This window comes from Physcomitrium patens, chromosome 16, assembly GCF_059467195.1.
Source record: "Physcomitrium patens ecotype Gransden chromosome 16, ASM5946719v1, whole genome shotgun sequence".
In the NCBI taxonomy this organism is placed as follows: domain Eukaryota; kingdom Viridiplantae; phylum Streptophyta; class Bryopsida; order Funariales; family Funariaceae; genus Physcomitrium; species Physcomitrium patens.
In genome coordinates, this window is record NC_143425.1 from 12,962,821 (window position 1) to 12,989,236 (window position 26,416).

Sequence of the window (26,416 nt, forward strand, 5' to 3'; positions counted from 1 at the left end):
TGACAATTTGGTCATTGGCACCAAGTGTTGTTGTAATATCTAAAATAAATAAAGGAATGTTGCTGCCTTGTTGCAAACAGCGCCACAGTTGCAAGCTAAAATTTTCATGCAGGTGAACACAGTACATTCTTGCATGTGTGACCATCTTGTGTGTGTAGACAGACGCCGAGCAAACTCTGAGCAAACTGGAGCAGGTCTTCACGGACTGTTGTCATTCGGTACAATGTGGCGAGAGCTGTGAGCAGGGACCTTAATGAGGTTTGCAGAGAGAGAGCAGGAGTGTACAGTGTGCTTTGTATGGATCCACAACATAAGCTGGCTGTTGCACGCAGCAAAGACAATGACCTAGTCTGCTCCACTTCCAAGTTGGCATGCCACAGATTTGGAACTCAGTGCGGCGGATCAAGTTTGGTGGTATGACATGTTCTGTACCTCGTACAATGCCCCACCGTTGTCACGGTTCTGACGTGGGGCTGGTGCAGCAGGTATAGTTTTTTTCTGGAACAGAAGACGCGGGTGTGGTGCTATGCGTTGGGATGAGCCCTCATTACGGTTCGCTTCATGCACCGGGGTTGCGAACCCAGCAGCGTGGGCAGGTGAGGGTTCAGCAGCACCTGATGGCCGGTTGTGGACGCCAAGAGTTCTGCTGGAGGAGGGTGTTCTGGTTGCGGGTGCGTTGTCTTTGATCACTTTGCAAGTAATTGTGACACAATGAGTTTGTGTAACGCGATGCGGAGAAGTGGGTCACAACTTTGTGTCGAAAGAATTATTCTTTATTGTTGTGAATCTTTAATCCATCCACTTTCTGAATCAGTACAACAAATACGAACTACCACAATGTAGAGTCTCTACCACATCCACCAACTCTTGTGATTATCTCTATTCATGCATGATTGCTGCTGAATTTCCAAACCTTGCTTCGTACTTTGGGGCATGTGTTAACGTGAAGACTCGCTTCAAATTTTTTTGGCGTTGACGAAGTAAACTTCGATACTTCATATTCCCAAAATTAGAATCAAAGATATGCTTCCATTCATAACTGAGTTTTAGAATGAACCATCTTTGGCAAAAGTATGTTTCAACACTAAAAAGTAAATATTTGCATATAGAATACTGTCTTATTGCCTTTTTTTAAAATTCATTTCAAATCACGTTTACATTCACCCAATATTTCAAGACTAATCGGGTAAGTTGAACTTTAGATGTAAGAAAAAAAATGCACTCGAGGAATCAATATTTGATTATATCTGTTGTATTATTGAATTCAAAAGTGAATCAAAGATCACAAGTTTACTGATGCAATTTTTGCCACATTGCTAGTTTCAATTTTTCATGATATTAAAAGAGGAATCAAGAGAAAACAATGAGATTCCATTTCGAACAACTTTGGAAAGAAAAACATCCTGAGTCCATTTATGGTAACCTTAGAAGATATTTATTAGCCTCACCATTAATTTGTGACTGTCAAATCATCACTAACTTGTTCTTGGTAATCAGAGTAATCCCCGGTTAATGTGCTGAGTGTACACTGCTCAGCAAAAGTGATAAACAGTTTTCACTGGTCCAAACAACTTACGCCCTCATACCACGTAGAAGAACACACAATTTGCCTCGCCTATTAGGACATCCTGAATGTAGCAGAGATGACGCTCTACAGCTTTTGTACCACAGCTTAGTAGCGGGCTCTTGGGTGCTTCTCCTCACAAACTAGAACCTGCTCATGAGTTCACTACAGGTTGCATCTAATCCGAGCATAAAATCGAAGATTCCTCTAAAATGCTTTTCCTGAATATATCAATCCTGTATACATATTCAGTTGAAGGACGTCTCTGCAACCTACAGTCTGAGCTGAAAGGACCTCTATAGTGATATGTAGAGCGACCAGTATGTAGCATAAAGTACATGAGAACAAAGAGCAAGACTCAGGGCAAAAGCCGGCTAGTAATCTCTGCCCCTTCTGCCACTGGCTCATCTGGGTCTAAAAAGTAAAACTTGTTAAGATCCTCCGCAGGTGCAAGCTTGTTTTTGTTGTTGAAGGCTTCAAATGTGACATTTGGTATGCAGTGACCATCAATACAAGCCACCACGATGGCTGCGACATCAATCCGAGTTATAGATCCCCTACCTTGATCACCTGTATTACAATACAAAATTTTACTTAGACTCTAAAGACTGAAGAGAAATGGTATCACCAAATGATGAGGTCCTCCTAATGCATAGAGACATCAACTCGACACTCAATTTTTTTACAGCTGCAGGACCTGTCCAACTCATCCGCACAGGTGTACACATTGCAGTTGAATATTAACTGAAACCAATTTAACAGAAATTTTTCTAGTTACCTTGTTCAAATGAGCATCCAAGAAGGCCACCCAAATTGTTACTCAGCCGCCCAGGCCTGATAATGTAGTATGATAAATCTCTAAGTCCTCCGTGCTTGTACGATCTTCTTAGAGCTTCTTCTCCCTGTGGTATAATTAGGAGAGTTCATGTTATAAACTACAAAAGTACAAGTATGATGGCAAGTCTCCAGTAAAGAGAGAATGGCACTGGTAAATTAATTCAAACCAGCCAAAATGCGGATGTGGTAAGTACAATTCCAATCAATTTCATGTTGAAATGGTTTCCTTTGAATAGGTTGGTATTTCTGTATTCTCATCTTAAAAGCATTGTCTGCTATCATGAACAACTAGCCAACAAGCATGGCATTCATCTCTTCTGTAGAATTCCCACTATGAATTCTGCTGATATCAAAATTAAAAACATATTCAAGCTTCAGTAAAATCTTACCAGAAGTTTCCAGTGAAGGGCACGTCCATGAAATATGTTTAGGCAAAATTCTCCACCACATGTCGTTGTCACTCCCGCAGCAGAGACCAGCACAAATTTTGGGACCTGCAGATAACCTGGTTAAAGATCCACAGAACGTTCCACCTCAATGTACACTTGCGGCAATTTGATTGATGAAAAAAAGATCATTCCCCAGACATACCAAAACCCCAAATCAAAGCTCCAAATGAGTTTACCCCAACAGAAGCAGCTGCTTCAGCCAAGTCCTTGACGCCTTCATATTCCACACATCGTGGACTGTCCCTGTTCCAACAAGGTAGACGACAACCTGCTCTAGCCCTTACAGTGCAAACAACTGCGTCCATTCCTTGGCAGGCTGGCACAAGAGTCTCCGGCTTCGTGACATTGCCATGAATGAAGTGCACTCTTGATGACCCATAATCTGTTTCAAAGCACAGTGTCAAGATTATGTGCAAGCACTAGGTACTAAAGCTTGAGGTCTTCAGAAATGCTCATCTTCGCTCAATGTCCAAGAATTAGCAGGATTCGAGGTCTACTAAGAATTCAACAGTAGATTCATTGATGCCCTCCAATATACTCGATGCATAGAAAATTACTGCTGAAATTTACGGTTTTCGAGCTCCTTCTCAATCAACAGGTATAAACAGCATACCAAGAGCTTTAGCTGCCCTCCGTTGATTCCGTACCAGTCCAAAAACTTGAAGCCTATCTCCTTCTGTCAGTAGCGTTTTTACCACCTGCCAAATGCTCCGATTCCATCACCCTACGTATTCAAACTCAAGAAAGAAATGCCACAGAAATGTTACAAGAATCCAGTATTATGCTGGCTGTAGCCAACTCAAAGATGAGGCAAATTAATGTGTCTTTTGTTTTTTTTTTCCAATCCACTACATGAAAAGGCGGAGAAAACTATACCCTACACTCCACGAAAGTGCATGTTATTTAAGTTAGTCTAAGAAACAAGGCAACTTCTAAATGAACATTTTGTAATGTGTCTCCAGGCTTATCAAAGAAATGGCGTTCCGTTATATCTGCATTACACAGACTGATTAAGTATTTTCTACAATTTTCTAGTTTATTTTAAAATTAAGTTCTCCACATAAACAGAACACTAAAGCTATACCTCGAGGCCTACTCCACTGCTGCAACCCACGACGAGAACTCGGATTCTGTTACTCGCCATAGCAGCTGCAGACGTAAAACTTCACACACTCTCTACACACAAAATGCCAATAGTTAGAAAGCACTGACTTCTGCAAGAAGCAATCATTCTACTTACACATCAAAATTGTCAACTCAAAAGTACACATCTCCCAGTTACTACGCGCTTCCACTTTTTATGCAAGACTGCTGAACGTGATCCCACTAAGGAGAGTCAAGGACATGAATCAACTCGAATACAAACACCAGAGAAATGTAGAATTACCCACTTGTCAAGTCATTGTTGTTGATCCCAAATCGAGCATCCATTTTCAGAACAAAAAACTACCCCAGCACCCCTAAAGAATCTCATCTAACTATCATTGACAAGAAAACTAATGCAATTGCTCAGAACGTGCAAAATCATCACTCAACCTCCGTTTCAATGCCGAATTCTTCACAGCTCCATGCAAAGCCCCTATACGTCAACATCTCCCTCCTCCTACTCTTTCCATTCTCCCAAACAAAACCCAAATTCCATCCACGCAACTCCAAACAATGAAACCAGCAAGAAACCACCATCCAACCGACACCCAACTCACTCACCAAAGTCGATTCACTAGCAAACCAACGCCGTCGAAACCCATCGCAAGAGCCACACCGTATGCATGAAGGATCTTGAAGACTGGGTGCCATGACCATCGATAGCGCTGCAGCGTGAGAGACTGCCAGGCAAGGAGGTTGGGAAGTGCGATGATCCAATGCCGCATGCCACGAGGCGGACGCCGCAGTTTTTGCGAAGTAGAGGGCGACGAAATTGAAGCAGTTGCCTGAAGGTGTGCTAGAATCATGCTGCTCCTCTCCATGCCATGTTCGAGCGAGGGCCCACACGCGTAAGTCTGAGCCTTCGATGTCGACACCTTTACTTGGGTTCGGTGTCGTTCGATTACGAGGCATCATAAACAAATACTGATGGAAATCTGACGTCATCTACCGTCTCCAGATGCATTCGCCTTTACAAACCCTAATTTCTCCGCTCCACTTCAGCTCTGTGATTCAACTGAGTTTTTTCTCACAATTTGAGCATGCATACTCGAGGGTACAAGTCTCTGAGGTGTTTACTGTTTGCCAATTGTTTCCGCTTCTTTCCGTAGCATAGCTGTCGTCATTGCGTCTGTCTGGATCTCTTACGCAATGGAGCTTCTTCTAGTTCGAATTTTTGTTGGTTCGAAGAGGTTATTTAAGTCTGATTTCGGTCGGCAGCGTGATTGAACATGCAATTTTATTGCAACTTGTGATTAGCATGTGCCTGCACGGTGGCTAATTGGCACCTGTTGCTCGAACTTACGATTTCTTTTTAGCTGTCGTTGGCGATGTGCAATAATTTCCTCGTGAGGTTTTTCTGGAGAACAAAGGACAATTTTTCTTAGTTTTTACTGGCGGGGATCCATCAATGTGGCTGAAAATCGCGGGGTTCAATATCAAAGTGTGGTTTAACGTGTGCAGGAGCCTTGTCGTAATTGTTGAGTGAGATCACAGTCTGCTCTCTGAAGAAACGGAAGGTAGTCATGAAGGCGAATGTATGGAGGAGAGTATTGTTGCTGCTTCTCGTCCTGCCTACGCTGGCAGTGTTTGCTGATAGAGACGATGACGACTTTGGACTTGAAGGAGAAGCCCCCCGAGAGCTGCTCATGCTCTCGGACCGCAATTTTGAGCACGACACACAAGCTGCCACTGGTCAAACAACCGGAGCTTGGTATTTTTTTTCTTGCCGTTGAGTATCTTTTTTGCATCCAATTTCGTAAAACCTCGCTTTTTGTTTCTATTCAGTTAAAGTAACGGACATGAAGATACAGACCAAACCTCGTTTTTATATTATTTTCAAAATGGAGTTATAAAGGTTACTGTCTGGAATGATAGTGACCGTTATGGTCTCATTCGCTAAGAACTTTATCCAGGGAGGTACTCCTCGAATTCCATGTTGCTGGCATATTTACATGATCAGAGCTGGTTTTGTGGTCTAAAACCAGCCATGCCTTCGTTTTCAGTTTTGTGTGATTGTGGAAGTGAGACATGTGTAGTTCCTTCTTGTTCCAAGCATTGCATTCTTTACCTTCCTTATGGGTTTTCCGACATCAATTATTGGTTATTGGTTGTTTTTAGGGTCGTACTATTCTTAGATCGGCAATGTGAGAAATGTACTATATCTGAAAAAGCGTTGTTGGAGGCCGCTACAGAGCAACAGCCGATAGCAGCTCAGGTATGCTTGTAACTTTCGAGATGGCTAGACGACGTCTTTAGATTGAGGTTTCCAATTGTGGAGAATAACACACATCAGCGCAGTAATCACTTCACGGTCACTGTCCAATTCTGTACTATTAATTATCGATCTAAAGTGGGATACGTCATTGTGCAGGTGAATGTGTTGCAGAGTCCAAAACTTCGTAAAAGATTTTCACTGACTAGCGTGCCAGCATTGCGCCTGTTCAGAGATCGCCGAATGTTTATTTACAAGGGAGACTGGAATGCAGCTTCTATTTCAGCATTTATTAAGGTCATACGACGTTCTGGTCTTAACTGGTGATGATTTTGTTACAATATTTTAACGACTGATCTTATGAATCGGGTACCATCACTCTGACATCAAGATGTGAGTATAGCTAGACCTTTCATTTCTAGTGGTCTTTATATTTGATACATGTTATATCTTCACTGCAGAGTGGGTGGAAGGAAACAGAAGCTCTAGAAGTTCCGCCTGAAGCATCCGGGCTCTCTGATTTATTGGACGACATCAAGAATTCCTTTCATCCCACAGTCGAGGTATGTTAGAACGGATCCCTACGATTACACGTAATCACGTATTCGGATGATGTATACTACCTTTTGATAGTTTCCGTACATGTAGTTCTTTTGTGATACTTTAAAAACCTTCCAGAGAAGAGGATAGTCATGTCAAAATGAAATCCTTCATTTTGTGCGTTTCATATATGAAATGATTCGCCATTCGTAGATGTGAATGTGCTCTATTTTTGCTTTCTTTGATCTTTGAGTTCATGTTAGCTTTTCATCTTGGTACTCTATGCAGTATTTGGGAAGAAGACCAGGGCTTATGATAGCATTGGGGGGCTTCTTCGCTACAACAACTTATGCACTGACTTTGAAGGTTTTAGGGTTGACTACAAAGAAGAAACCTACTCGGACAGTGAAGAAACGTGCTGATTAAGGGTCGGAAGTTGACAGGGATAGTTTCACTGGTTACTGATCAACTTTGTTTGCTTCAGCAGTTTCAAACAAGATTTTGTTTGTGGGAACAGTTTGTCGAGGACTTTGGACCGTGTACTGGTCCGAGCAATGCAAGTGTCGACTGAATTGTCCACTGTTACTGTCCCAGCGACAAATGTTGTTGTGTCGAGTACATTCAACTGAAGCAATAACAGCTTGTAATCAGTGTACACATCAATACGGTTCCAGCTCAATTCCTCAAATTCAGAGTAAACTTTCTAGTAAAAATGAATACCACCTACTGCTCATTTCATCATCAAAAGTGGGCCAACGGAAAATGTATGGAATGTAAACTAGTTGTGAACGTACAGGTGGAGCTGATTTACACCCGCTACTATTGCATTAAGCTTTCTTCAGTCATGGACTGAGATCTTACTGCATGAATTCGACCAAAAATCTTATTGTATGCACCGCACGGTCGTGCATGGGTCTCCCTTAAAACTAAATGTCTTGATGAATCCGCAACTCCCTTCGCAATGACGCTCTGATAGTTCTAGATTTGAAGAGCTTCAATTCGAACTGCTTCATGAATGCATGTCGTTGCAAAGAAGCTCCGGCTGAAACTAAAACTTCGTGCATTTACCAATTTGAGAGAGACTAAGCAGTAGGCCACATTCTAGAACTGTTAACTCCAGCTCTATACAACTGCAGAGGCTTTCGTTTAAGATCATCATAACTGTGATCCGCATCTAGCGGGGCTGCAATTACAATCTTCTGATCCGCGGGTACAAAGAAGATGACACCTTTCTTGAGGCCTGTAATGTCTTCGGCGTCGTTATTACCAATAACACCAATACCTTCGAAGACAAGGAAGATGGAGGGACCCATCGTTGTAAGCTCGCTTGAGCTACCCAGAGGTACCACAATATGGTCCACTTCAAATTCATCAAATGGTGGGGTGTATCTTGTAGTGTAATCATTCACATGTGTGCCGGTCAAGACCTCAGGTAAACCCTGTATGCATATAAATAAATCAGTTGGATGCGAATGTAAAACTTAGTCATGAAGCCCTACCATTACTTGCATGTGCTCCCAGAACCTACTAATCATGTACACTTAATCACTGGTGTGAATTTTACCTGCTTGTAAGTAAGCATTGAACAAAGGGTTTGTGTGTCCCGGTACTTGGGCGTGAATCCAGCTCGGACTACGTTGTCCGAGGCTGCCATGCACTCGACAATCTCTCCAGACAGATATGCGTGAGGTTCGTTGGCATCCAGGCACACAGCCTCACCAGGAACGAGCTGGAGATAATTCAAGAAGAATACTGAAAGAACCCCAATGTCTGCTGGATACTGCTTCTCGAGCTCTATGACTAGATCCTCTTTCGCTGTGAGCTCTCGCACCTGCCGCAGAAGAATCACTCCTCACCAACAGAAACCTTCCCCAGAAAAACGTAAAAGAAAATAACTACAACAATAGAAAAAAAAAAAAAAAAAAAAAAAAAAAATTGTAGGTAAAGAACGAAGATAAAGAACTATGATCTCGAATGACCAAAAAGGAAAAAAGAAACATGCCTGTTTCTCTTTGGCAAGACGATTGACAAGCTCTGTAACTGTACTAGCCACGACATCATTGGGTAGGGTCATGAGGGTCGTATAAGCCTGTTTTAGTGCTTGCTTTGCCTCGTTTCTCTCCACTTTGCAAGTTCCGAGCATAATGAGAGCTTTACATGTGTCCTCTTTCAACACAGACCTAAGCTCAGGTACTGTTTCCACTGCTTCTTTCAGCTCCTGCACGTATTACAAAAGTTCAAAATTACTGAAGGGAACAGCATGCATCTTCTCCAAATGGACACAATCAGGTTTCACTGGTGTCTTAATTCAATGCAACGGTAGCAAAACTAGGTCAAGAATAAGAACAATACAATACAGAGAAGCACAGCAGAGAATATCCCGCAAAACCCACAACCCTAAGGCCCAAGAAACGAGTGTCATACCTCTGAAGTGACAAATCCACACAATGCCTCAAAAGGAGTGAGGGCAAGGGCCATTTCTGGCTTGTGATTCGGGTCCTTGTAAATGTGGGGTTGGGACTCATGAAGAGCTTGAGCCAACTTCTTATCTGGATGCGCCTGAATGGACAGTGCTTTCGCCACGGACAACACCTACCAGTCCCTGATTGTTTATGATCAGTTCTATGGAAGGCTCCACCATCTCTCTAACACTCTATAGTATACATTTCATAAAGAACAAAGAGAACAGCCACATTGTGAACTAAGTTCCTGATTACGTTTCCTTCAGCGAAAAGGGACAACTAACCAGAAACTAACACGAGGTAATAAGTCGCAGTTTATCACAAATTTCTCACGAATTTAATCTATGCCAAAGAAAGAGAAGGGCACTGGGAATCCACCTTGAAAAGGAAGGGCAACTCCCCTTGCCAGCGCTCCGCCACTTTGTCCCCAAGCGCTTCCGAATGTGTGTCTAGCCATTCCTTGAGAAGAACCGGAGAATTGTCACTAACCACCCAAGAAGGACCCGATTTGTGGGTACCCATCCAGAGCTCCGCGTATGGTGTGTCTTCCGCGGGAGATCCTACCGCCAAAGCATGCAGCCGGCCCACCTCGCTCGCCGCACCAATGCGACCCCAGTCATAGTGCTGCACCGCGCACTCCAGTCGCAACGTCATGCTCACTGCCTTTCCTTCGTCACAACCCAATTGTAGTCGGCTGAAATGAGGTACTCTCGGCACACAATTACACCGATCAGCTCAGCTCATTCCTGCACTCTTCAACGTCACCCCAAATTAGGAGACCGAAACTTTAGAACACCAAGCAAAGTTTCACCGCATTTCCTCGCAATTGATGGGAACACAATGGTGGAGAGGAGAATTCACGGCAAGGTCACACAATGCACATCGCTGCGCTAACTGTAATCCCCAAGTGTTTCTGAAATTTCAAAGCTGTCTACACCACCACTCGGAATGACATCTAAGGCCTTGCGAGCCAAATCCAAGAATGCGGGACAAGATTCCACCAACCCCAATTGAGACCACAAACCTTACCAGCCTCTCAGATCTGAAACCAAGACAACGTCGTTTTTCCCTGCCCCACACCATTACCACCTTCCTCTCACTAGAATCATTCACCTTCCAGGCAATCATAAAGCATCACTGTCATAAATGTTGCTCTATCGATTATTCGTCAACAACTGAGAGATTGGATCCCTCGATTCACCACCTCGACACCATTGAGGGAGAGGGGCAGCGAGGATTGCATGTCTGAAGGGACAAGAATGATGAGTGCTCATGTCTTCTCCGTTGGTCTGCAATGTTTCGGCTTAGAGCATCATTTGTCTAAATGAAATGCCCCAGATTTCCTCAAAAAAACCACAAGAGGTTGGATGGACGGTTGGCAGTAAAACTCTGGTGCATTATTTTATGTGTACTAATTGGCGCTGAAGTCCAAGTTTTGTACACGCTGTCGTGTGAGATATATTTATAAAATTGACCAACTATATGCAAATAATGGCTGAAAACAATGTGAGATGGGGAAAGTGTTATGCAAATAATGGCTGAAAACAATGTGAGACGGGAAAAGTGTTATGCAAATAATGGCTGGAAACAATGTGAAATGGGGAAAGTGTTAGGACATTCATGCTATGCATCATCTGCCTAGATAACTCTCGTAGATGGAATCATGGCTGAGCACTCGGCGTCCTAAGTTACACCATCCTACCTCGTGTTTTGTTGTTTCTTTGTGTTATTTTAATCTTGGTTTATTTTCTGTTTTATAGCATCTATTATTTTCTCTCTCATGGTATCACAGCAAGAAGGTACCCCTTCTTGCACTTTGCATCTTTTCATTCCAAGCATTGAGTGATCATCGAAACAAGTGATTTTAAATTTTATATTACAAGTTATGCAAGTTTCACACTTATGAGCAGTCTAGAAGATATTTATCCAAAGGAGAGTATGTTGACCATTCAAAGATACCAAGCCAAATAATTATAAGCATTGGTCTATTACTATTCCAAGTATTCTTAAAAAAGAAGACTTATGAGATCTTGTCAAACAACTATCCACTATGTTACCATTGAGCACCACCAAAGGCAAAACCCAACAAATTGACAACATTCACTATAAAACTGACAACACTCATAGGTACAAACGAAGGGCAAAGGTGATCTTTTAAACTTGATCTTTGACATAGCATTATTAATATTTGAGATCCTTGCCAAGCATAGAAAATGTTGGACACAATGTTCTACACAATATTATATTTGATATTATGGTAGTTCTGAATTGGTGGAAATAACTTTGCATGGCTAAAAACTACTATGTCTCCATATTCATGCAACAAATGAATGAAGTACTTTGCAATCTAAAGGTTGTTAATCAAATTCAATCAAATGAAGTCATAATTCACCAAATCATAAACCAATTACTTCTTCATTTTGATAAACTGGTTTTATAAATTCAGTCTAAAAAGACAATGCCATTTCTTTAAGAACTTTGAAATTGCATGCATATGGAGGAGCAAAATGCCACACTATGGCAGCTTGACAATTCAATAGATGAAGCCTTTTTAATGCAAATTCAAAACCTCTACAACTATCGTTTCAATAAACAAAACTCATCACAACAGCCTTCAAGAATATATTGGCCTCAACAAAAACAACTCTCAATATCATAGACAATATCTCAAGAGCTAGTCATTAACTTCAATTATATGCCATTGATGGACGAGGGAGGGACACACCTCCCGCTTCTCTAGAGCTTCTATATTACTTCATTTTCAACAAAACTCTTCTTATGGGCATTCCAACAATAGAAGAAATTTTAATACTACCTTATATCAAAATAATGCCTTGCAAATTCTTGGAGTTAATTTCACCAAAGAATACTCTGGTGAATCCTATTTACAAAATCTTCTTAGTAACAATGTCATCCTAGATGCCTTAGATCTCTTCACACTTAATAATCCAAACAATGATTGGATTCTTGATTCATGATTCTCTACATACTTCTCAGATGATTATCCAATCTTTAATGACATAGATCAGTCACATACTACTATTGACACATCTAGGGAAGGACATTCCTATATAATAGTCAGACAAAGGTTAGTTGACTTATTCTTGCCTAACGGTGAAATAAAGTTCTTAAAAGATGTTTATTATATCCTTGGCTTATATAAAAACATTCTTTCAATAGGACAAATTACTAATCTAAAAAACCTTTGCATATTCAATCCATCTAAATACAATGTCATTTCTTTTAAAAAACCACATTGAATAGTAACTAAAAGAATCCAAAAGCAAATCAATGGCTTTACAAGTTAAAATATCTTGAGTAAAATTTCGTATCAAGTAGTCAATATGTCAAGGACATGAACTGGAAAAAAATGTATAAACTTAGAAAATTTGTATTAAAAGAAAAATTTAAAAAATAACAATAAAATAATATATATATTAAAAGAAAACTTGAATGGCTATTGTCAAAAGATAAGGAAATTAGAGACTCTTAAATCTAGACTAGAAGCAAGAAAAGAGTTGACAAGAGTGAAGAAGGCTTCATTCTTGCCTCTATATATACTATCTAACTAAGAGCTACATGGCGATATTCTATAGGACCTCTAATATGTATTGACCTTAGCTTACAAGACAAGTTTTCTATATATGGGCCATATAGTTAGCTTGCTCTTCAAGCTACCAACATGTGTGGCACATGGCCAACTTATTGACGACATTTTTAACCTATAAAGTCAATTAAAGACACCTATAAAGTCAAAAGAGTGTCTATGAAGCTTCTAGGAAGCTATTGTATAAGATATTATGGAAATAATCTATTTTTACCTATTATTATCTAAATCATATAGGTAATTATTGATTTGCATATGTATGTCCATGATACAACCACTATCAAGGATAAGAACTTGATGAAAAAGTAATTCAAACAAGTGAGCCTTCAGTCAAAGAAAGGTAACAAAATATAAATAAACAAGTATGTATATTGAAAGAGAAACTAGAATAGCTATTGCCAAAAGACAAGAAAACTAGAAACCCTTGAAACTAGACTAGAAGCTAGAAAAGAGTTGACAAGAGTGAAGAAGGCTTCACTCTTGTCTCTATATATACTATCTAACTACGGGCTACATGGCGACGTTCTACAGGACCTCCAATATATGTTGACTTTGTAGGACACATGCCTTGACTTACAAGGAAAGTTTTTCTACGTGTGGGCCACATAGTTAGCTTGATCTTCAAGCTAACAACATGTGTGGCACATGGCCAACTTGTTGACCACGTTTCTAATCCAAAAAGTCAATTAAAGACACCTATGAAGTCAAAACAGCGTCTATAAAGCTTCTAGGAAGCTTCCATATTAAATATTATAGAATTAACTTACTTTTACCTATTTTTACTTACTTCCACCTATTTGTATATGTAATTACTAGCTTACATGAGTATGTCCGTGACAACCTTATAAATCCATACCAAGTCATACAACATTAGAATTACATAATATTAGTTCCACCCATACAAACTTATTAGATTCGTGGCACAAAAGTCTCAATTACATCAACTTCACAAGTCTAGCCTTGATCAACTCAGAGAATTCAGTTACAAGGATATTCCACTTTGTTATAATAAATAAAAATCGTCCAACCTATCATAAAGGGAAGCAAACTCATCAAAAGATATCAAAATTCTCGTCAATTAGAGCTATAAAGTCTCTTGTCATAATACACACCAATATATATGGTCCTCTTCTAGTTGAATCTCTAAGACATTTTAAGTACTTTATTTTATTTATAGTTGACTTCAACTAGTTCTTTTTGATATATTTTATGATTATAAAGAATCAATTACTAAAAGAAATTCAATAATTTTATATAATGGTAGAAAAACAAACTATGCATAAAATTCTTTGTTTATAATTTAATAAAGGTAGAGACTTTATGTCAACGGATTTTTCTATATATCTACAAAAATATGGCATAATTTGACAACTTACAATTGCTCACACACCCCAATAAAATAGGGTGTCCAAAAGGAAGAATCAAAAAAATTTAAACAAAACAAAGACAATACTTTTAAGAAGAAAAGCACCTACTTTTCACTAGACTAAAGTAGCTTATAATATGATTTTTCTTATAAATTGCACATCAACCAAGTCAAATTTTAATTGCACCATGTATAAACTTATCATTAGTAGTAAAATAAATCTCAAATACATAAAAGTATTTAGATGTTTATGTTTTGTGGAATGAAACACCACACAAAAAAATAAACTTGAATTATAATCGACAATTGGTATTAATCTAAGTCTAAGTAATATATCAAAAGCCTACCAAATCTATCTGCTTACTTACAAAAGATTTAAGCCAAAAGTTGGTCATCATTCAACAATTGGTCATCATTCAAATTCATAAGTGATATAATTGCAACATACCTCAAAGTGATCTAGTTGGCTCCAAGATTACTTCTATGATCTCTTTGATCTATCGACTAAACCAAATCCTTTTTAAAAAGCTGGTCAAGATTCATATTGGAGAAATTCTATATGCAATGAAATTAAATCCATTCATACCAATAAAACATGGTTTTTCATTCAACTTCTTCTTGAACATTAAATAATATCAATGAAGTAGATATACAAATCAAAATTCAAAACTAATAGATCCCTGTAAAAAAATAAAAAATAAAAAATAAAAAAAAATACAATTTGTCATTAGAAGTTTTGAACAAAAGGAGAATTTGGATTATGAAGAAACTTTTGTTCCAATAATTAAATGTAGAATCATAAGAATGCAACTAGCATTCTCTGTACAACAAAAATAAAAACTTCATCATATAGATGTTAAGATAGTTTTTTTTTTTTTTTTTTAAGGAGATCTCAAAGAAGAAGTCTATATTACACAACCTTAAGGTTTTGTGACTCCTAGACAAGGATACTAAGTGTGTCAACTTTACAAGGCTTTCTATGAGCTGAACTAAGCACACAAAGCTTTGTACAAAAAAATTGATATCTTTCATATGAAGTTAGGGATTCACTAAAAGAGAAAGAGATTACAATCTTTATGTTATATATCATGATTAAAAAATCCTCATCCTAGTCTTCTATATGCATGACCTTTTCTTTATAAGAAATTATATAAAATAGATAAATTGATTCAAACAACAATTTGACTTAAAATTTGAAATGTCAAAATTAGGAAAAAGTGATCTTACACTCTATCTTAAGGTTAAAATTATTAAAGTACCTCAAGGGATGTTTATGATACAAAGAAACTATGTCCATCAAGTTCTTTGCAACTTTAGACTTAAAGGATGCCAACTAATTTCCACTTCCATGCTTGAACATCTTAAGCTTACTTTGGACATGCATGAAGATACAATGGATCCAACTCACTATAGATCTATAGTTGGCAAACTTATACAACTTATCCACTCATGACTAGATCTATCTTATTCAATTAACATTGTCAGTTGTTTCATGATGAAGCCTCAAATATCTCACCTGATAAACAACCAAAAGAATTTTGACATGCATAGCAAGAACACTAAACTATGGCATCTTCTATCCTATAAATTCAACCACAACCATTTCATGATATATTGACACAACTTAAATAAGAAACTTAATTGATAGAAAGTGGTTTTGTATTCATGTTAAGAGTCAATCCTATTACTTGACTCTCAAAAAAAAAAAACAACCTATTATAGTGCTATCTTTCTCTAAAGCAAAGTACATCGATCTATCAACAGCAGCTAGAAAAATAGTTTAGCTAGTCAAACTCACCAAAGATTTTGGCGTCAACATACTCAAGCTAATATACATCCACTACGATAATGAAGGAAGCAGAAAATGGCCACAAATCTCGACATCAACCTATGTATCAAGTACATAACAATTCATCGTCATTTTACCAGACAGAGAATCGAGATGAGAGAAACACGCTTAATTTATATGCCCTTACTAGAGCGTGTCGCCAACATCTTTATCTAGCAACTAGGGAAACATCTATTTGAAAAGTTCAGAGCCAAATTCAATATAATCTCGTCATGAGTTCGCAGGACTGTGATGAGTTCGCAAGGCTGAGTGTTAGTCATGCGGGAATCGAGCTGCTCTCTCCAATCACATTTGGCCAGAATTATGAACACTGTTATGGTGCAGTGGCGGGACTTCTTTGGTGCAGAGAGGAGAGTATTCAAATGATGGCACTACAAATTCGGCAAGAAGTATGTCCATCCCCGAGATTTGATCCTGCTTTATTGACTGGTCCTTTCGTATTTCTGAAATAGTGATAGTTCAGATGTCGAGTTACAGAAATCAACTCAAAGAAGATCATCCGACAAACTACATCGCATGGAGTATAACTGAAGTTTTCAGGGAAAACACTCGCAAAAGCAATTGGCAGCACAGCCAAAACTCCACGATCTCCATAAAACAAAACCCTTTCTCAAGTTTTTAATGACTTCTCTCTAGAAATAGACAAACATGATCAACAGTATAAAATTAGAGATTAAAGAAATTCTAATTCCACGTCACTTAGGACATATCGGATGACGCCTTAGCAAGGGAGGGTGTTAAGACATTCATCCTACGCATCATCCGCCTAGGTATCTCTCGTAGTTAGATCTTGGAATCATGGCTGAGCACTTGGCGTACACCACCCTTCCTTGTGCTTTGTTGTTTATTTGTGTTATTTCAATCTTGGTTTATTTTATGTTTTATCGCATCTATAGTGTTCTCTCTCAAAAAACTCGCTATCAAAGCGTACAAGGAAATTCTGACAAAAGGCAACTAGATAAATAATTCTAAGTTTTCAGTTCAGAACAGAGAAATCCTCCTGCTGTTGAAGACTGATTCTGCCAGTGGCAGTCTTTTGAGGGTCACATGACTAGAGCGTCCTTGTTTCAACAGAATCGACAAATCATTGGAGTTTGCAATCGCAAGGCAATCGATTATTGTGATGCACTCAACGGAATATTCTTCGAGGATCTTACACCTATAGTCCAAACAACAGAAAGTGATCCCTGCGTGACATGTAATAAGTTTTACTGCTGTAAAACGTGGTGGGCATCGAATATTTTTCCGATGGGTTGATAATATCAGCTGTGCAAGAGGTGCAGGGCATGTCAATGCGTTGAACCAGAAAAAGCAATCGCTGATGGTCACGTTGTATGAACCATTATTGGAATACCCAATTTTTCACCACGAAAAAACTCCCTCTTGACCATCTTCGAAGATGCACGCTTCAGTTAGTCACGTTTTCTTCTCAAATTGGTAATTGAATCCCTGAGTAATTCCTACAACACACACCAGTGCCATGAGCAGAAGTTTTAAAACAGGCTGCTGCGAGGGAGTGGTGGAAAATTGGTGGATATTTTTGCATTGAAACAATTGGCTGCTGCGGCAATTCGCAAGCTTGGAAAGAAGTGTCTCCCGAACTTGAGCGTTCCTGGTGGCTGTGGGGGCTGGTGTCCTATGGGCGTTGTCAGCATACTATCGTTGGGCCACATAATCCTGAAGTTAGAGTGAATCACCCACCAGCTTCATCCTCTATCTTCAGGATTACTTCGTGCGCTAATGAATTCGGACAATCTCAGTGCAGAATTTCGCAGACACAGATTCTGGAATTGTGAGGATGCTATTTTCATTACGGGCGAGGGGATCGAGTAGTTCTAATAACATCTACAACGTCTTCCTTTTGAATCCGCTACCGCCGTAATTGTTTTCTCATCTGGGGGTTGCAGGACTCTTCTTCCGCTAATATATCTGTTTTGACGGCAAAGGAACCCCACCACAAATCTAAACGGTAACGGTCGTCGTGAAGCTACGGAGCCCAAACTGCGGCGCAATCTGAAGCTAATGCACGCGATGTAGCGTCAATGCAAGCCTCGTTGAAGACCGCTACTTCAATCAAGACCAGTAGGGTCATGAAGCATTGGATGAATGTCGTTAGCCGAGACTGATGATAATGCTTTCGCTGTAGCCCTAGAGGATGAAAAGCCTGGCTTCCAACACCCTCTCTTGTGCTCATCTTCCTATAGACCCAATAAATTAATAACTAGTCCAATTCAGAAAACCATGAATCATCCTGACAAAGCAGTTGAAATTTATTAATGCAAACAAGTATTGTTATGATGCTAAAGCCATTGTCTGTAGTACAATGGCTTGAAATTTAACGAAGTGTTTACATGAGCTTGGGTGCTTTAGGAACAAATAATAAAAGATTTCTCATATGATGTTGTTAATAGAAAAATTTGGTGTAGGTTAGTGAATATATATATATATATATATATATATATATTAATAAAGGAGAAACTTTAAAACCAATCATTCATTGTATTATTGAAACATAAATTTGAGAGTAATGTCAAAGAAATGCTTAATAAAAAATTGTACTAGGTTAATAAATCACTTTCTTTTTTTTCTTTGATAAAATTAATATTATGATTCAAGTCTTAAATATAGTAATAAGATTCACAAATTAATTTATTTAAAAAATAAAATACAATCATTTATCAAAAAAATGTATTTTATAAGTTTTAATTTTTTTGATAAATTTATTTATTTTAAAAGTATCAGATTTGTAAAAAATAATAATTTTTCTTGGATATAATACTAAATTGTAGTAAGATATTTGTATTTGAATCCAAGTTCTTTGAAAAACTGTCTTACATAAATAATATTTAAAAATATATTTGACAAGAATTCTAAACTTAGATATGTAAATATTATAAGAGCTTCAAATTTACTTATAAAAGTTAAAATAAAAAAATATTAAAATTATACATTAAACAAAAAAAACATTGGTGATTAATTTTATTAATATAAAAAATTAAAAGATTATTCAAAAATGTATGATTTTTTATAAAAGAAAAAATAAATGATTATTATTTATAAAAATTAAAATTTTAAAATAAAATTTATATAATAAATCTAAAAAATTACTAAGTAGAAACCTCTTGTTTATTATGTGGATATCCTTTCTCTCCATGTTGGTCTCCTTTCCATTCCTTCTTTAATAGTGCTTTTTTTTTTTCATATTCTCAATCTATTCAAATGAAAAAAAAATATATTAGCTAACTAAAAAGAGAAAAAATAAATAACTAAATAAATAAATATTAGTAGATCTTTTTTATATATATATAATTTATAAATTTAATATATTTTATTTTATATATAAAAGATTCTAAATCTATTATTTTAAAAGTCATTGTTGATGTAAAAATAATACTTCTTAATATATTATCAAAGATAAGAACTTCAAGAAGATACATAAATAAATAAAATATATATCAAATAGAGATAAAAAAAATAGAAATAAGAAATTATGTATATTTAGGAAGAAATTGGAATAGATATTGCTAAAGACTATAAAACTAGAGACTCTTGAAACTAGACTAGAAGCAAAAAAAGAATTGACAAGAGTGAAGAAGGCCTATTTTTTGCCTCTATATATACTATTTAACTAAAAGCTACATGGCAATGCTCTACATGACCTCCAACACATGTCCAACTTGCATGATATATGTCTAACTTAAAAAAATAAAATTAAAAATTAAAAAAATCTATCTATGCACTATAAGATTAGCTTGTTCTACAAGCTACCTACACATGTAATATGTGGCTAACTTATTAACCAAGTTTTCGAGCTACCAATTCTTTTACAGAATTATTTGAAGGTGAATCTAAGTTTGTGAAGCTTCTAAGAAGCTATTCTATAAGATATTATGAAATTTATCTATTTTTAATTACTTCTACCTATTCATATTATCTCAATAATTATTAAAATAAATATGTATATTTGTGACACGTGCTACAATTTACAATAGTATATCTACTACTAAGTTTAGATAATATAATATTTCTTTATGTAATAAAATTGGTTTTAATCACCAATGTTAATAAAAATAATTAAGAAGCAAAAAATTTATTAATATCTAGCAATTTCTTCAATTTATAGAAACATAAAAGATCTATTATTGTTTATAAGAAACCAATGTAACTTGAAATTGTGTAGTCATGCAGTATGTGAATTATTTTTATTAATTCTTCAAGAACCATATAAAAGGCATAATAAGAGATTTTTTGTAAATAACAAGATACAAAAAAAAGATTGTTATATAAGAATAAAATTTTAGTAAATTTGTATTAAATTCTATGATATATGACATGTTCTTGACTTTCTATATTTTAAAAGGTTTTTTTTATATAGATACTTTAATTCTTTAATTAATACTGCATCCATCTTTTTACAATTAAGTAATTTTTTTTTATGTAAGATATAACCAAATGCCTAAAATAAATCTCCTTCCTTATCTATGCACATACAAAGTAAGTACTATGTAGGATCTAAGTTTCTTACAAGTAAAGAATTTTTCTTCTAATGGTTTCAATTCTTTGTAGTTCTATCCACCATATGGAAGAGAAATTTTAAACCACATTTTAATTTTTGACAAAAGATTTTTTTGGATGTGCCAAGTATAAAGCAAGTTGATCATAATGTTCCCAAAAACTCTTAAACATCTTATATCAACTCTAATTCTTAGCTTATGACTATGAATTATAGTGCCTTATCATTTCTTAAGGTGCTACAAACCTCTTCTAAGGCCTATAGATAATCAACATTTTTTATGCCTTGTATGAAGTAGGAGCAAACAAAAAATAATATTTTGGTGGTTGTAGAAAGAATAATGTGTAAGAAGGGCATATTAGAATTGAATAAGTGATGAAAGTAAAAAGATTAATAGTCATTGTAAATTGCTACATTAATTAATTATTGTTTATAAAACTAAAAAAATCAATTCATACACTCATATATTTGATATATGAGGTTTACTTCCAATATGAAGTTAATATCTATAAAATTTTTTTTTTGATATTTTATTTTTTTAAAATCATGTTCATAAAATTCTATTAAGATTAAAAGAATTTAAAGTTGTTGCAATTCTATACCTCAAAAAGTACCTAAATACATATAATTCTAAAAATACTTCAATTAGATAGAGTCTTATTTTCTTAAAATATACTTTCAATATTTGTAAAGAAGAATCATGCCTCAAATCTCTCCAAGTGGAATGTAAATTTTCTTAGATTTTCTTCACTTGAGAGGTTGCTTTGCTTATTTCAAACTCCATATAGAAAATATGTAAATTAATACATCCATAATATGTTGCTCTTGACATAATACGTGATATTTAATAACAACAATATATATATATATATATATATATATATATATGTAAAAAGAATACTTAATGTAATCTATACATACAGCTTTGAAAATAATTCAATTAAAATTATTTTTTGTAAAAACAAGGAAAAAATACACATCCATTGTGTTCTTCTATTAAAGGAGTATCAAGAGGATGAAACAAATAAGATGTCTTTTAAAAACAAGCATTATAATGAAGACCATTAATATACACTTAAGAACAAAAACCTCACGTGTTGGTTTTATATGTTAGATCTTTTGGCAAAACTTTAGAAAATTCTTTTTACAAGGATTACAAAGCTTTTGAGATAAAAGAATATACATTTGACGTAACTAAGAAATTCATATTTTAAAAAATAGCAAATAATACTTGTGTATGGTTTATCCAACAATACTTCTAAAATAATACAACTTTAGAGGTCAATTCCACACAACTGATGTTTGGCATTGCATATATTTCAATTAAAATTTTATAGAACGTTGTTTTTTAAAGAAATGATAGACAAAATTGCTTTAGAAGCAACTCCTACTTTATATATAAATTTAATGGCAGCAATATCACTAAAAGATAAGATACATGTACTAGAATGTATAAAAAGTTTCAAATCAAGATCATAGTTGTGGTCTTTCATTTCAATAAGTACCTTCTAAAGCTCATGACTACCATCTACTTGCTAAGAGATAGAACTCCAAAGTCACTTTCATTTGCTTGAGAGAGTTTATAACAAGTAACTCTCTTTAAGATGAATATATATATATATATATATATATATAGTATGAATAGCTATAATTTCAAAAGAATCAAACTTTACAAATAGTGTTGAGCTTAAAATTTTATTGCTAATGTGTTCTATTTGATATCCAAACTCACTCAAAATTGCTTCAATTGCTATTTCTTCATCTTATAATATTAAAAAGGTGAGGTTCTAGAGTGTAGGTATTATTGTTTGTATGATAATAATAATATTGCATGCATGTGGAGGTGTATGGCAATAGGTATCTACATAGTGAAAGGAAGTTTCTATCTATTAGTTTTGTTAATCTAATACAAAAATAAAAACAAACACTTTACTTGATTTTTTAAAAAATATACCCTAAATTATTTTTGTATTAATTTTGGACTTTTTATGTTATAACTACAACCAAAATTATAATCAAATACTAAGATTTGTAATGGTCAAAGTGAATAGTTAATAAATTTATAGAATATTAAATAAAAAATATAAATATTTTTTATTTTGAAATAGTAGATACTAAAATTAACCATAATATGAGAGATGAGCTTATTTTCAAGGTTTGAATTTATACAACTATATTATGTATATAAATTATACTTTAAGCTATATAATAAGTGTATAAACTTACAAACAATATACTTATATATTTTGATTAAATACAAATATTTAATTATAATAAATAAAGATTTTATAATAAATAACTATATATATATATATATATATATATATATATGTGTGTGTGTGTGTGTGTATATATATATATATATGTGTGTGTGTGGTATGTATGTGTATGTGTGTGTATGCACAAAATAACAAATTAGCAATAATTAATGAATAATAATGTTTATTATCAAATAATTTTCTTTAAAAAAATTATAAGTATTTTCTTTAGAGATTCATTTTATGTGGCTACCTTAGGATATATAAAAATAAATAGATAAATAAATAAATTTGATTAATTAATTTTTTGGCTTGCTAACAGTACTAATTGTTTTTTCAAAAAACCCTTATACAAATAGAAAGTAAATATTACAAAAAAAATGGCTTTAGAAATGAATTAATATTTGCATTATTAGATTTGTATCTTAAAATAATATGCACAATAAGAATTTAATAGAATCTTACCAAAATAAAATAAAAAATTATTTTATTTTTTAATATATATAAAATAATTTCTACAATTATTAATATTACAATTATTTTATATAATTTTTAAGTTATTTTGAAATTAGTTTAAAAATAAAATAAGAAGTAATTTATTTTATTTAGAGTTAAAGATGATAGTTTGTATTAAATTTTGTAGTTTATAACAAGTGTTGATGATATTTTACATATGAAAAACCATATATAACAAAACTATAGGCTAAGATTTTATTAAGTGAAGAATAAAAATTATATGACTATTTAGAAGTAGAAGTGGAATAGATAAAATCTAGCAAATGAAGAATTTAAAGATTATTGTTTAAAATTTTGTCATAGCAAATTTAACAAAATCATGTAAAAATATTTTTTTCTAAAGGGTAATAGATCTATTCACTATTTTTTTATGTATCTATTTTTTTAGCTTTTATCTTTATTAAATAGAATATATATATATATATATATATATATATATATGAAATAATGATTATAATTTTTTAAATCTAAAAAAATGACTTATATGGGTATAAATAAAATTTATAGGAAAAAATATTATACACTAAAAAATGAAATTTGGATGCATAAAATGACACTATGCATAAATAACAAGATATTTATAAGAAATAATATTTTATCAAATATTACTACTCTTGCAAAGAAAACACTTTTTCTAAACAAGAATATTGATACTTTAGTTGATAAAAATTAAAGGTATAGAAAGAGTGAATACATGTGATAAAAAATAAAATAAAATAAAATAAAAATTGCTCTATCATAATTTATTGAATTTTTTTAGATATGTTGGTTCTAATCACATAAAAGAATAATATGGTTCCAAAAAGTAAAAGTGACGCGAAGCGCATGAGAAAGTAGTGTCCGAATAAGAGACCAGTGTTCCTTTTTCCGACGGCTCGATGGTCACAGCGGACCTGATCCCGAGCGAAACCCACGAATCGGTGAATTCGTGGTCCATGCAATTCTAATTCAATTCACGGACGTAATGTCTTTCTGAAGTTGCCGCAATCCACGCGATCAGCGGCATCGAGAAACTATAGTCCATTTTCTATAAATAGGCAGAGGTACAGCACTTCGGAAGGGAAATATATTTTGTGGGTGCCTGATCCATGTGGCGCTTAAGCTCGGTGTGCCGTGACAAATTGCTGCTTTTGCTGAGCATCGTCACTCCAGATCGATTTGGAAGGGGGCTGTACAGCTTACTGGGGCTTGAAATCTCCTTTTCTGCACTTGATATGGCTCTGCGTCGATGTTTTGTCCATACCTTGGCACCCACTTTGGCGCAGCTTAAAGGAAACAAATTACAGACATCAAGCTCGGGAATGCATCTCCATCTCTCTCCCCAACGGATTGATGAGCATAGCATGATTCCCTCGTTGGATTGGATTAGTCTATTTTTTCCATACTCAATGAAGTCCAGGTCTAGCCGTCGCCTAGGAAAGGGTAAAATTATCTACTGGAATGATGGTTGCTTAATGGGAGAGCTTTGGTGAAGAGATCAGCAAGGTTATTTGTAAATTCAATTTTCTTAATTATAAGTGCTTGATCAATAATCAAGTCATGAGTATAACTAAAATACTTTGGATAAATATGCTTTGTCATGTCACCTTTAATGAAACCAACTTGCATCTGTGCAATACAAGGACTATTATCTTATTGCAAGATAGTTGGAGAATCATCATATGAAAATCCACAGGTTGTTTGAATGAATTTATCAATTGATCGCAACCAAATACATTCTCGAGATGCTTCATGTAAGGCAATAATTTTTGCATGGTTGGATGAAGTTGCAGTTATTGTTTGTTTCACTGATTTCCATGATATTGCAGCTCCATGTCTTAAGAATACATAACTTGTTTGAGATTTAGTTGTTGTAATATCAGATTTATATCCTGCATCATAATATCCAACTAATTTTGGATCTGCGAATTGTGTGTAGTATAATCCCAAGTCTTCAGTTACTTTTAAATAACGTAATAAATGTTTGATGTCATTCCAATGTCGTAGTGTTGGACGTGCATTATGTCTTGCAAGAACACTAACTGCAAATGCAATATCTGGTCTTCTAGATGTAACTAAATATAAAAGTGCTCCAACTGCTGTGAGGTATGGATATTGGTCTTCCAATATTTCCTCCTCCTCCTCGCATGGATGGTATGGATCATGACCATCACGAGCACGTCCAACCATTGGTGTGGACAATGGATAAACATCAATCATATTAAATCTTCGCAAGATTTGTCTAATATACGTTAATTGGTAGAGAAAAATGCTACCGTCTATTAGATGCATAATCTAAAGACCAATGCAGAAAGTTGTTTTTCCTAGCATTTTCATCTCAAATTCATGTATAAGTAGGTTTGTAGCTGTAACACATGCAGATGTAGTGCCCACTAGGTTAAGATCATCAACATATATAGCGATGATTACAAAACCAGTTTTATCTCATTTGATAAACAAACAAGGGATTAGTGGATCACTTATAAAATTATTTGTAATTAAATAATCTTGAAGATGTTGATACCACATTCATCTGGATTGTTTTAAACCATACAAGGCCTTACATAATTTAAAACCACGATATTTTCCTGGAGCGGGTTGATTTGGAGTTCTTGTTTTTAAGCCAAGTGGAACTTTCATATAAATATTTGCATCAAGAGAATCATATAGATATGCAGTTACTACATCCATCAGATGCATCTCAAAGGTGGCATAAACTGTCATTCCAATAATATATCGAAATGTAATTGAATCCATGACTAGAGAATATGTGGATTCATAATCAATGCCAAATCATTGAATAAATCCTTGAGTAATAAGACGAGCTTTATAGCGGTTTATTTGGCCTTGAGTATCTCGCTTGCGTATTAATACCATTTATATCCCACAAGGCGAGATGTAAGAGTATCTACAATTGGACCAAAGACTTTCCTCTTACGTAAAGAGGCATACTCCTCCTCAATAGCAGTTTTCTATTTTGACCAATTTGAGCAATGTATCACCTCTTCGACGGTTTGAGGTTCAAGATCATCTTCCTCGCAAGAAAGAACTTCTATAATCATATATGCAAATGATTCATCTACTGTAATAGATGGTCTATCCCAAATATCATTTGTAG

General features: G+C 35.2%; 3 protein-coding genes across 6 annotated transcripts; 1 reads left to right on the forward strand and 2 right to left on the reverse strand.

Annotated features, from left to right (window-relative positions):
* Positions 1 to 1,412: 1,412 nt before the first annotated feature.
* Positions 1,413 to 4,713, reverse strand: LOC112293501 (uncharacterized). Of its 2 annotated transcripts, none has more exons than XM_024542985.3 (7): positions 4,558 to 4,713; positions 3,935 to 4,026; positions 3,464 to 3,548; positions 3,027 to 3,232; positions 2,791 to 2,895; positions 2,343 to 2,466; positions 1,413 to 2,134 (listed from the first exon to the last, which is right to left on the reverse strand). In XM_024542985.3, exons 2-7 carry the CDS (start codon positions 3,992 to 3,994, stop codon positions 1,923 to 1,925), a joined length of 792 nt encoding a protein of 263 aa, XP_024398753.1. In that variant the 5' UTR covers positions 3,995 to 4,026; positions 4,558 to 4,713; the 3' UTR covers positions 1,413 to 1,922. The 2 variants fall into 2 exon arrangements, with proteins under 2 accessions (XP_024398753.1, XP_024398754.1); XM_024542986.3 differs by lacking the exon at positions 4,558 to 4,713 and adding an exon at positions 4,242 to 4,358.
* LOC112293502 (uncharacterized) lies at positions 4,714 to 7,436 on the forward strand. 3 transcript variants are annotated; one of them, XM_073539493.2, is made up of 6 exons: positions 4,714 to 4,844; positions 5,458 to 5,707; positions 6,115 to 6,211; positions 6,368 to 6,505; positions 6,670 to 6,771; positions 7,037 to 7,436. In XM_073539493.2, the coding sequence occupies exons 2-6, from the start codon at positions 5,520 to 5,522 to the stop codon at positions 7,172 to 7,174; spliced, it is 663 nt and encodes a 220-aa protein (XP_073395594.1). In that variant the 5' UTR covers positions 4,714 to 4,844; positions 5,458 to 5,519; the 3' UTR covers positions 7,175 to 7,436. The 3 variants fall into 3 exon arrangements, with proteins under 3 accessions (XP_073395594.1, XP_024398758.1, XP_024398757.1); XM_024542990.3 differs by lacking the exon at positions 4,714 to 4,844 and adding an exon at positions 4,949 to 5,050; XM_024542989.3 differs by lacking the exon at positions 4,714 to 4,844 and adding an exon at positions 5,035 to 5,065.
* A 45-nt stretch (positions 7,437 to 7,481) lies between these two features.
* On the reverse strand, positions 7,482 to 10,488 carry LOC112293500 (mannose-6-phosphate isomerase 2). Its single transcript, XM_024542982.3, has 6 exons — positions 10,240 to 10,488; positions 9,589 to 9,956; positions 9,173 to 9,340; positions 8,751 to 8,966; positions 8,313 to 8,579; positions 7,482 to 8,187 (listed from the first exon to the last, which is right to left on the reverse strand). The coding sequence occupies exons 2-6, from the start codon at positions 9,862 to 9,864 to the stop codon at positions 7,831 to 7,833; spliced, it is 1,284 nt and encodes a 427-aa protein (XP_024398750.1). The 5' UTR covers positions 9,865 to 9,956; positions 10,240 to 10,488; the 3' UTR covers positions 7,482 to 7,830.
* Positions 10,489 to 26,416: the final 15,928 nt, after the last annotated feature.